The sequence below is a fragment of the Corylus avellana genome, chromosome ca5, assembly GCF_901000735.1.
Source record: "Corylus avellana chromosome ca5, CavTom2PMs-1.0".
In the NCBI taxonomy this organism is placed as follows: Eukaryota; Viridiplantae; Streptophyta; class Magnoliopsida; order Fagales; family Betulaceae; genus Corylus; species Corylus avellana.
In genome coordinates this window covers 30,308,942-30,321,702 of record NC_081545.1, presented here as the reverse complement: position 1 = coordinate 30,321,702, position 12,761 = coordinate 30,308,942, and the positions used below count along the sequence as shown (strand labels likewise).

At 33.4% G+C, this 12,761-nt stretch overlaps 1 protein-coding gene across 3 annotated transcripts in view; it reads right to left on the bottom strand.

Moving 5' to 3' along the window:
• Positions 1–2,960, bottom strand: part of LOC132180581 (pentatricopeptide repeat-containing protein At4g39620, chloroplastic) — a 4,146-nt gene extending 1,186 nt beyond the window's left edge. Inside the window, exons 1-4 of one of the 3 annotated variants that reach the window (XM_059593459.1) lie at positions 2,537–2,960; positions 805–1,917; positions 651–721; positions 110–435 (exon numbers count right to left, since the gene is read on the bottom strand). In XM_059593459.1, coding sequence (XP_059449442.1) covers positions 805–1,917; positions 2,537–2,869 — 1,446 coding nt within the window. In that variant the 5' untranslated portion in view covers positions 2,870–2,960 and the 3' untranslated portion in view covers positions 110–435; positions 651–721. Of the gene's footprint in view, positions 1–109; positions 436–650; positions 1,918–2,536 lie in introns of those variants that run through there. The other 2 variants (XM_059593457.1, XM_059593458.1) reach the window with 2 other exon arrangements.
• Between the last annotated feature and the right edge of the window lie 9,801 nt (positions 2,961–12,761).

Genomic DNA, 12,761 nt, shown 5'->3' with positions numbered 1-12,761 from the left:
GGTACAAATGACATTGGGTGCAGTGTAGTGCAACAAAGGTGTTGCATATCTTACTTGGGGATAAATGTGTTGTAGTCTATACAATATATAAAAATTCAAAAATGGGGCATAAAACTAAACATAACTCCTTCAATTTGCCAATTTGAATATTTTCCATGAACAAATCAACATTAGGCCAGGCTCCAAATAGAAAAAGGAGAGTTTTTCTGCAAGTGACCATGGTAATGCCACAAAAACCACCAAATTCTATAGTAATAAGAAAGATTTATTTTCACATATCCCAGCTCTATACATTAAATAATGAAATAGCGCAAAGAGTATGTGAATCATCCTGAGCACTCCATATAGATGAACCATCTTTTTTTTGGCTGCCCCGTCTTAGGACTGTACAAATCATTCCCACCTCTGACAACTTCCAAATTATTGAATCAAGCACTACATAATAAGGGAAGAATCAACATATAAGACTACAACCGTAAAAAAAGGCCAAAAGAGAAGATAGACAATTCAAGCATGAAACATTAAAAGTTAGGCAAGTAATAGTTTTTGAAACTAAATACAGAGTGAAAAAGTATTATGTAAATGAGTCAGGAAGGGCATATCAAAGAATACAATGGTAAAGAAGGAAAGGAAAAGCAATAAATACATACCACATATTATTGGAAAACTGAATCACGTCAGAAGTCCAGTAATCTGGTGCCACACCTGGCAATCATTCCTTCTGATATACAAATTTGCTTCAATTCAGCTTAATTGAAGAATGATCAAAAGAATAGACAAGCCATGTTAGCAACTTTCTCCCACCTATGTTTTTGAACTATCATGTGGACTGCTGACAACAGTCTTGGCACTTGTAATGTCCGTACTTGCTGGTCCAGACCCAAAAGCTCCCAAAGCCTCCAAGAAGAACCTCTTATTAGGGACAATACCATCTCTGTCCATATGCTTCAACAACTTCTGTAAAAGCTCCTTCATGTTGGCTTTAGTGTAAGCCTTGTAAAGAAGTTTATACGTTGATGAATTTGGGTTTAAACCTATACCTTTCGCACTCTGGAAAAGCATATGAGCTTCCATGGGCAAACCATTCATACAGTAAACATCAAGCATGGCATTAAGGGTTGAAACCTTCACCTCCCTCCCAGATTGAACCATCCCATCAAATATATCCCTAGCTCTAGAAACACAGTCACAAAATCCATACATCATGATAAGACTCTCACAAGTGATGAAGCTTGGGCTGTATCCCATATCCCTCATCTTTTTGAAAACATGTTCTGCTTTCTCCCTGAGTCGCGCCTTCCCATAATTAGTTATCATTGAATTAAATGTAGGCAGTGTTGGTTTCTCCTTGGAGCGCAATAAGCTCTTAAACACTTGTTCCATCTTATCAAATTCTTGCTTCTTCCCATACGAATCAATCAATAAATTAAAAGTGATTAAATCAGGCTTACACTGATTACTTTTCATGCGAGAAAGCACGCCTTCCATTTCTCTAATCATCCCATTTTTCCCATATGCATCCATGACGCCATTATAGGTATAAATATCAGAGGAAATAATGCTCTCATCAAGATCTTTAAACAAAGCATTAACACGTTCGACATTCCGAGCTAGAGCAAAAGCTCTCAAAAGAATGTTGTATGTTACAATGTTGGGATTACACCACTCAATTCCTTTCATCTTTTCAAAGTACATGAGAGCTTTGTCCAAAGCCTTTGCTTTGTCCCGCGAGTGAAGGTGGGCTGTGATGAGTGAATTGTATACAGAAGTGTCGGCCCGGCACCCACTATTACGCATCTCAGAGAAAAGCCACATGGCCATCCGGATTTGGCCTTTCTTACCCATAACCGATATCAATTTCGAATAAACACCATTATCAGCAATGTACCATCGTTGTTTCTGCATCCATCTGAACACCTGAATGTGGCATTTGTAAGTAGAGCAACAACACATTTTAACATATGTATTGAAAATCAAACGGCAACACGCTTTAACCAATATGTCGCGGTTTCAGTTTGCTTTCTTTTTACATGAACTCACTTAATTCTAGCTAACCTAGTTATAAGGAAAGCCACTGGAGTTGAACTCAACTCGCTGAGTCATACAGCGTTGGTCTAATGAGAGAAATTAAAACAGTGGCGTTATACTTCTGAACTATGAAATTATGTTAACACACTAAGTGCAACTGTTGTATATAAAATACAGTGTGACCAAATACACAACTCACACAGTTTCATTAATCATCCTTTATAGAATGGCTCTGCGAAATTCATAAACTTTAACTAAGAACATTACTTGGGCACTTTTCTCTCATCTTTTTTCTTTTTTAATTTTATTTTTAATGCAGAAGGAAAAAGAAAAAAGAAAACAGAAAACCCCAGTTAGAATATATCATACAAATAAGTTCTATCCTAACCCAGTAATCCATACAGAAACATCATAATAAAAAACCAATATAAAAGAAAAAAACAAATCTGAAAGAACCAGAACCTTAAATTGCCGGGAAAAATCTCCGGAAAGAGTTATAGAAGCAAACCTCAAGGCATTGAAGCCACTTGTCACTCTTGCCAAGCTCCTCAAACAGAAGAAAACAGTGCTCAGTTCTCACAACCTTCGCGTACTTACTCAGAGTCCTCAACGGTGGCTCTTTCCCACTCATATTCCTCATCAGCACCCGGACCAGCTCTTCAGCCTCCGACCTCTCGCTCTTGGAGGCCGTTTTCCTCTTGGGTCGGGTCGATATGCAAGATATTCGGGTCGTGAGTCTCTTCTGAAGAGGCCATGGCTGGAGAAGACTGTAATTTTGTGAGGAATAATGGGCGAATGAAGAAGGGAATGTAGAGAAGTGGGATGACAGATTTTGGAGCATTGGTAGGTTGTGAGAGGAGAGAAGGTTTGGATTAGTCTGTGGGCACTGGGCTTGGTACGTTTGGATGCGAAATATGGGGGAGAAATGGGGAGTTAATGGAAATACAAACTAGTTTTGTGGGGATAAATTGAAGAAGGGTAGGATTGTTTTCTAAAATGAAGGAATTAGCCTCAAGAAAACCAAAAACGCTACGTTTTAAAAGCACCCACACATCGGACTAAACAAAATAACGGTTAGCCCCTATGGTAAAAAATTCTTAAAAAGACTTATATTTAACTTACAAAATTAGTGGGTATAACTCATTTCATAAAATTAGTTCAATAAAAGAGGGTTACTCTTACTCGTTCCTTATAAATATGCTCAAGATCTTGTCTACAGGCAATGTGATAATATTTCTCAACACCTTCCCTCACGTGCAGGCCAATATTTTTCTGAGTCTTTGTCACGGAGCAAGTAGTGTGGTCATATTCGTCTTGTGGTAGGCTATGATACCATGAAGAAATTTGTGGACCTAACTCATCTCATAAAACTAGTTCAATAAAAGAGGGTTATCCACTCCTTACAAACATGCCCAAGATTTTGTCCACAAGTAATGTGAGGTTATTTCTCAACACTCTCCCTCACATGTAGGTTAGTATTTTTTTTTGTCCTTGTCACGGGGTAAAGAGTGCGGTGGGTAAAAATTTGCTAAACTGTTAGAGTGTTCATCAAATTTAGCTAAAATGTTGAGTCTGATGTAAGTGCTTTAAAAAAATTGACAGCTAAAATAAAAAAATTAAAAAAAAGTGATCTTTTAGCTCAACATTTGCTAAGTCAAATGTAAATGTTCTAAGCTAAAGTCAAACAGGTTCAATATTAGAAGAATGCAATAAAGGTTGACCGGTACATAACCCATCTTTGTTAATCTTTATTTAGAGAATTACATCATCTACCATTATGAAATAGCTCAAAATGGCTATATCTTACTTTGATTATTGATAATATTTTTAATACAAATGACTTTTATTTATATGAGAATTAGGGGATGTGAATATGATAGGTAGAGATAATATCAAATGAGATTTGAATACTGATTACTTAAAATGTAAGAGATTACAATCAAATTTAAAATGAATTACAATTAGATTTGAGTAGCTTGAGTTTGAAAAGAAGGGTGTGACATCTTTTTTTTTTTTGCTAGTTGCAGTGGCCTAAAAATGGTGGAAGTCGGTGACTGTGGTTGGAAAATGGAAAATTATTGAAATTGGTGGTGGTCGGCGACGACGGTAGAAATGGTGGCGGCCAACAGTGGTGGCTGAAGATGGGTTACAATAGGCCAAATATTAGGGCCAACTTGGCAATGATGGATCGAAAATAGGGCTAAGTATGGATATTAAATGGGCTTGATTATTAAACAAAGTTAACAAAGATCAAACAATTAGGCCGAAAGATGAGCCATATGGGCCAAACATAAGCCACTTGGGCCTTTTTATTCTTCCTGAGGAGAACTTCATTAGAAAGCCAAAATATCCAGCAAGAAAGCCTCTCCCTGGTTCAATTCCAACAAATCCGGTCACCAACATTGCGGGCTTAAATAAATAGAATTCAAGGGTATATTACAACCACGAAGGCTTTGATTCATCAACAACAAATTAGAATCCGGTCACCAACATTTGATCAAAATCTAATAATGATCAATCACAAGCTTAATAGTGATTTTAAGAACCATATTATTGTTGGAGGGACAAAAGAGGGACTTGTAGCATTATTTTCATTTCATTTGAACAGGATAATATTCAGTTAGTTATAGTTTAGGGATATTTTTGTCCCCTTAAAAAGTGAAAAGACAAAAATACATATTCACCAATTCATTTGAACCGGAAATGATCATGTTCCATCAAGAACAAGGCTTTCAGTGTTTTTCAAAAAAAAAAAAAAAAAAAAAACCAAGGCTTTATTGGGTGCCGCTAAATGTAATGATGCATCCCAACAATTTCACAACATTTTTGTTATATATTCATCATGCCGCTGATTAAATTGGCAAATTAACCAAAAGAACAGACACACAAAAAGCAAATAGATCTCGATCAGCCCAATAAATAATTGAAACAACAAAAAGAGCTGCTTGTCTGAGAGGGAAAAAAACGATTTACGAGTAGTTCAGTGTTAGAAACTTACATTTGTCATTAGAAAGAGCTTAAAAAGGCTACACTCTACTCTTATTCTTGATAATATTTTTAATACAAAAGCTACTATTTATAAGAAAATTGAGATAGATGAAGATAATACAAATATAATTAGCGGAAATAATATAAAATCAATTTGATTACTTAAAAAAATCTAAGAGTAGGAGGAGATTACGTACAATCAAAATTGAGCATATAGTCTAATGCCCTCTTCCCTCGTGCAAGTTGAATAATGGTAAAACTTCCAAACCAGAAGAACAAAGAGAGAGACGTCACTTTGAGATTTGGAGAGAGAAATGGCTAAAGAATCCATTAAGGTGGTGTTTGGCAAATGGGTTGGCCTAGACATTGTAGTTGATGTAGATTGATGTAAAAAAAAGTAAGAATGTTTGGTTAAAAAAAAAAAAAAAAAAAAATTGGTGTGAAAAAGTTTTATTTTGTAGTGATTTTTTAATTTGAATAATAATAAAAAGTGAATGATTTAATATAAAAAGTAAAAAAGTTAGAATGTTTTGATGTTAATTTTTTTGAGAAATGGTGATAAATAGTGTTTGGGCCAATCCCATCCCTTTTACCAAACAAAGCCTAAATGAAGGAGGATAGTCAAGATTTGACTCCTTCAAGATCGTCATTGAATGGAGTTTTAAGTTATAGTCTATCCATATTTCAACCAAAACCTTGATATATATCAAATATCTTAACAGAGTAGCTAGATATCTTTGGGTTTTTAACCTACACTGACATTTTCTTAGGAAAAAAAAACCTACACTTTGACATTTGGAGAGAGACATGGCTAAAGCTGCTCAATTATCCAAGAAAAAGATCAAAAGGTTTCTTATCTGCCCAAGATTATGTTTTACGATTCCGTTTGGCAATGACGTTTTTTTGTCCAAACTCTTGCTTGCTGCCATAAAAGCAAAATCATTAATAAATAACTCAAAATACAAAATAGTCAACACTACTATTTTTATCTTTATGTCAAATCAAACGCTCTTTCGAACAACAAACATAAAGAACTATCTAAACAGTTTTGTCAAACGTAACTCATCGTTTGTTAACATTACTATATATCTTCTTCTTCTTCTTTCTTCTTTTCTTTTTTTCCATCTGAATTTCATCTTAATTAAGGTTGTAGTTATCCCTTGCAAACGATACAAACAAGAGGGTCAATGATCACCGCAAGTCCAAGTCAAAAGGGATTCGTTAGAGATGCAAGCCATTATTAATTAACACTACCTACTTGAAAAATGACATGCAACTTCTAGCGCTCTCGATCTCTAGACAATGAAATTTTCGACAAGATTTAATAAAGTTGAACAACGTTTTGGAATGATGTAAGATCAATCAAAACGACATATATGCAGCAAGCCCAGCCGTGTAGTGTACGGGGAGCTCAGATTATAAGTTCGGCATATTTTGCCTAACGTTTTTGTTCATATTATAGACCCATTTTCGTCTTGCAAGAATTGTCTGTAAGATAAAGAAAAACTATTCCCAATCACTTGAAAAATAAATTTTGAAAGTTGTACAAGTAATAAATAATATAAATATTGATAGACCACGCAGAATTAATTACTACGGCCTCGTTTGGTTCGCGGATTAGACCCTTGGATTGGACTAACTAACACTAGGTATAGCTAGTCCTTTGTTTGGTAACACTCTATTCCTGGGAATAGCTATTCCCATGGGATTACTAATCCTATATACACGGGGTTAACTAAGTCACTAAAAAACGAGTGGCTTAGCTAATCCTTTCCTGTGGGATTAAAATTATCATGTAAATTGCCCACAAAAATCCCACCCTTCTAGCACCCACGTCTCTCAAGGAGACTCTGCAAAACGATCTCCATCTCTCAAATAGCAACGATCTCTCTTCTCTGCGCAAGCGATCTCTCTCCCCCTCTCTTCTCTTCGATTTCTCTTCTTTGTTTCTTGGTTATTTCATTCTCTCTCTATTTCTTGGATTTTTTTTTTCCTGTAACGTTTCTCTGTTGTTTTTTTTTTTTTTTTTTTTTTTTTTGATTCTCTGTATCGTTTCTCTTTGATTCTGTTTAGGCTTTTTTTAAAAATTAAAAAAAAAATTAATTAATTTTTTTTTTTATTCTATTTCTCCATCCCTCTTTCTCTATACTTTCTCAGGTTTATTTTTAATTCAGTTATATATATATATATATAACCTATGTTCAAGCGTATATATATATACACACATGCTGGTTATTCATACCTGTTCAAGCGTGTGTATGTATATATATATACCCAAAACGTTTCTGAGTTTTTTTTATTTTTCTTCTGTTTTTTTATTTCTTTTGATTCTCTGTATCGTTTCTCTTTGATTCTGTTTAGGGTTTTTTTTTTTTTATTATTATTCTGTTTCTCCATCTCTCTTTCTCTATACTTTCTCAGTGTATATATATATATATAATTGAATTAAAAATCACACTGATATATATACACACACACTTGAACACAGGTTATTCATACCTGTTCAAGCGTGTATATATATATAAAATTATATATACATGACATAACTAAAAAAAAAAAAATTATAGTAAAATTGTTTATGTTTCAAAAAAAAAAAAAAAAAGAATGAAAGTCCTTAATAATATAAATTGTATTTATATTATAAGGGTATTTTAGGAAATAAGATCACAATACAATTCCATTCACCAACATATTGCATTGTACCAAACGAAAGAATAGGATTAGGTAGTCTATTCCAGCGTTACAACCAAACAAAGGAATATGACTAGCTAATCTATTATCAGTGGTAGCTAATCCTAGTGGTAGCTAATCTTTTTCCAATGGACTAGACAATTCGCGAACCAAACGAGGCCTACATGCATGCATGCGAATTCATTGATGAGTTTATTGTCATCAGTCAACCAAAGGATCGTTTGAAAAATGGTTGATGACCCAGGCAGAAACTATGACAGTTTTTTTGTCCCTACACTTGAAATTATCAAACTATATTGAATCATTGATGATGATCCCAATGGTAAGATGTTCTGGTCAATTATTTTGACTGTTGACAATTAAGATCAATCGCCTCACCCATATATATATGGCACACAGAATTATTATTTTTATTTCAAACATTTTTCTCTCAATAATCTAATTTTGAATTTATTTAATCAGACTGATTAGTAAATGCGCATGCACTTGAAGCTTATTAGTTCTAGAATAACTCGTTTACGTAATAAATAAATTAACAAGCTCAAGTCTTATTTTTAAGTTCGGTTTATTAAATAAGTCAAACTTAAATAAAGTAAAACTTGACTTAATTGCAGTGGTTAGTAGGCTCACAAACAAAACTTCTTTGTATATATAGGCTTGAAAACATGCTTAACAATTATATATATATATATATATATAAGTTGAGTTTGGCCAGTTAGCTAGCTAGCTAGCCTTGTTACACAATTTTCAAGCCGACTTATATTTTAAATTTTGGGGCTGACGTGAAGCATGAGCTTAAATATTTGTTTATCGATCGGGGCAAAGTCAAATAGAGTACCAAATTTCGGTTAACTCAATGTATAGCCCTAATATGTGATTAATTAAATTGATTGTTGAATGTTGATAATGAGATAAACTGGTTGATTGAATGAGAAAAGATGGGAGGGAGTTTCATGGATTAATGAAGAGTTAGCGAGGAATTTTAAAAGAGATTTCAGTGATACTGATACTTTCCTAAACACTATTCCCAATGGAAGAGCCATATTTTTATATAAAATGACTCTTCAAAACTCATTTTTATCTAATTTAGCTAAGCCATTTTTAAGTGTCTCCACATCCGATTAGCTGTATTTCTAAAAAAGATGTGGGAAAAGATTTGGGAAAAAGATAAAGCAGGAGAGAGAAACACTAAAAAGTAAAATAGCTCCCTTAAAAAGTGCTGCTACATTTAACTTTTTTTTTAGCTCTTATAATCAAATATCTATTTTACATATATTTTTTGCTCATCCAATGTGGGAGGTTTTTTGAACATTTGAAGAGCTATTCTAGATAAAAGTAACATTTGGCTCTTCCATTGGGAATGCTCTTACCAATCATTATTATTATTTTTATTTAAAATGAATGAACAGTGTCTTATTGTCCACGTTGTTTAGTAAACCGGGCAAAATCATCTTAATTTATAATTGATTATTGGACTTAGGTATGTGATGTAACCATTTCTAATTGAGAAATTAATTGACTATTGACCATATATATATATATATATATTAAACTTTTGAAATTAGTGGTGGCTATATAAAATCCACCAATGAAGAGCCTCTCAACATGCACACGTTAGATTGACCTCATAAGGCAGGAAAAATTGATCGTAGTTCCCACGAAATTATCCAAAGGAAAAGTTAAGAATCAAAGTCTGGTATCTTTGACTAGAAGGATGAGAATATAGTGGCCTTAGGACTTAGGACTTAGGACTTGTATGCAATAGGAAATTAAACAGTAGTGATATATAGTAAAACCAAGTGAAATTCAAACAAAAACGCTCGATAAGACAAAAGCCTGTTTTGTTTCTTGGACGCACTGATCATGAGGATTAGACAGACAATCGTAAACTCAAAGCAATTGGGAAAGTTCGATCACCGTGTTGAAAAACACACTGCACTATACGAGACCAAAAAAAACGTACGACTCAGCCACCTTTACATTTAGGTTTTTTTGGATCGAAGCACCAGAAAACACTGCATGCAATGTGACCATGATAAGGCAAGTGGCCGGATGCATTTCATGTGAAGTAACTAGGAAACTTCGTGCGCGATCCTGTCGATAAGAATTTAATTATGATAATTTATTCTTCATATATGCAATGCTACTGATTGTTCTTGGATTTCAGCTGTATTGTTGTCTAAGATATATCTACAGTTATGTCAAACTGATCCTGATGGATAACATTATTGTTTTTAGTTATGTAGACTAGTATAGAACACATGACAAAAACAAAAAACAAGGTAAGAACAAACGTTGTAAATCGACTGTTTAAATTACTGGCAATTCGAACTGTCTCTAGAAAAGGGTACAATCCAAATGTGTAAGCGTAACTTACATGCATGTGTTCAAATCGAATAAGTAAACTCTACAACCCTGGCCTCTTTGTGAAACTATCCGATCATCTAATTATAGGGATCCTCATCCTCCTTTGATTATCCATATTGCATCCAATTGGATAAATGTATTAAAAAAAAAAAAAAACTCATTTGCCAGGCACCTTGGCCGCTAACACCCATCTAGCGCTGGCATGGCCTAAGGAAACAGTCGGCAGTCATCTGGCCAAGTCCATCAAATTAATGAGTACCTTAGAAGGAAAGAAAGAAGGACAAAAAATATATATTCCTAAAACTAATTAGTGGATCAAAGCATAGTTGTTGCCAATGATTTTAAGGAACAGATAAAGATTTGCTATATGTATCAGCATTTTATCACTTTATTATTTACAATATCTATCACTTTTTATATATAATTGTGGCAAATAATAAGATGATAAATATAATTAAAAAAAATGAAGTGAAAAATGTTGTTATGTCAAAATCTCCACCACCTAATTAATTAGAAACTAATGATTAAGATTTGAAGAAAACTCGATAAAATAGTACTGAAAAAATATCTAAGCAATCATAAATAGCCTTATTTGGTCAATAATCCTTGATTTGAGGTGAGTTCCTCAAAATCCAAGTTCGAGAAAAGGTACCCCCACCCCTTTGCTGAGAATTGACTTTCTATTATGATTATTGTGAAGCTGACTTTTAGTAACTATATCCCTAATCTTCCACTATAGCAAAGGTTAAGTAAGAATTATTCCTTAGCAGTTTTAAAAATATGTATTGCCAAAAAAATTATAATTTTGAAAATATATATTATACGTACTATTATGCTTGGTATCTTCTCGAATATAGCAAAAAAGGATATTCATGCATTTATGCTATATAGGTTTGAACTACTGATCACGAACAACTTGTTTATTTAATTAAGATTTTATTATACGAATTAATTTGGAATTGGCTGATAATTAAGAGATATACGTAGGTTATTCACATGAAGTAGCTAGAACTTTCTTCAAGTATCCATAACTCTTACGAGGAGAAGAAAAAAAAAAGGAAAAGAAGAATAAACCATGTTAAAGTGTTGATTAAGTGATTAAATTTACCTCTTCTTATTACCTTAAGTTTTTTTGGATAAATGATGATTTAACATGGTATCAGAGCTTAGTACAAGATGAATGAGGCTCACACTACTTACCCCGTGACAAGGACTAGAAAAAATAATGGCATGCATGTGAGGGAAGATGTTGAGGAATTATCTCACATTGCTTGTGGACAAAATCTTGAGCATGTTTATAAGGAATTAGCAATCTTTTTTTATAGAACTGATTTTATGAGATGAGTTAGGCTCACAAAATGAGAATGACTTCAGGAAAAAAAAAAAAAAGAAAAAAAAAAAAGAGTTTCTTATGTAGAGGAGAAATCTACGTCGGTAATTTTGATTTGATGGACTTATAAAGTGATCTATTGCTAGTCACCAAGATAATGTTTTTCTTTCTCTTTATACTTTTGATTGAAAACTATCAAGATAATGTTTTGGACAAAGAGTCCTGTAAACGAATTGATAACTTAATTAGGACACTTACGAATTAATATGCATTTATTTTCTTATAATATAATGAGATAACTCAAGTCTTTCAACATCATACCAGAGACACACTGGCCAACTATATATCAGACCCAAATATATATATATATATATAATTTTTCTGCAGAATAATTATTCAGAAGACTATAAAAAGAGTACCTTTTGATTTTGTTGCCCTTTTTCGCTCCTTTAGGGATGGGAGGGGGGAGATTAGAAATTAACTGGCCTATTTACGGTGTCGATCTATTGGGACACAAGGAGTAAAAACTGGACACTTTTGCTTGAAACTAAAGAGTGTGGGACCATAATTTGGCGTAAACATACTTTGAAGGGCACATATTAGGGCCCTAGAAGAAGGAGAGTGCTATCTAATTAATAACAAATTTTATTAAAAAGAATTACGTACTCGATTATAAGTATATGATTGTGTTTGTATTTCTGGATAAATATGAACAACACGATCCATTGGATTGAGTGCTGGAAAATTCAATGCATTGGCGGTTTCACTGTTGATGTGGACAATTGCAGTTGTCAAGTCCTTTATGATCATGATGTTCAAGCGGATATGTTGATGTATAATATTAACGACCTCTTTTTTGATCAATTGATTTCGTTTCATTAATACTGCCCACAACTTATAATTCGAGCATAAAATTGACCGACTTCTAATTGCTTCCTTTCTTTGTTTTTATGAATAATTACTTTCTCTTTCGTCCAATTAACCAAACACATATATACATTATTATAAGGGTGCAAGAGGCTTATCAAAATATTAATCTAATTAAATTTTTTAAATAGGGTATATTATAGAGATCAATCATACAATGTGTGTATATATAATATATATATATATATATATATATATACACGATAAGAATACTAATTAGACCATTTTTTTTGTGTGTGGATATATAGAAATAGGTTTATTTTTACTTGATCCGTAAGAGTGTAAGAGTTAATGCAAGCTGGACCCAGCTGCAATCTTCCTTCAGTTTTGATCAATAAATTGTTTGGGAATGGTTCTGAAGGAGTACAAAGCGGACTCCTTTCATGTCTTTTTCTATACACAAATCCGACCATTTTTCTTTCCTTTGATT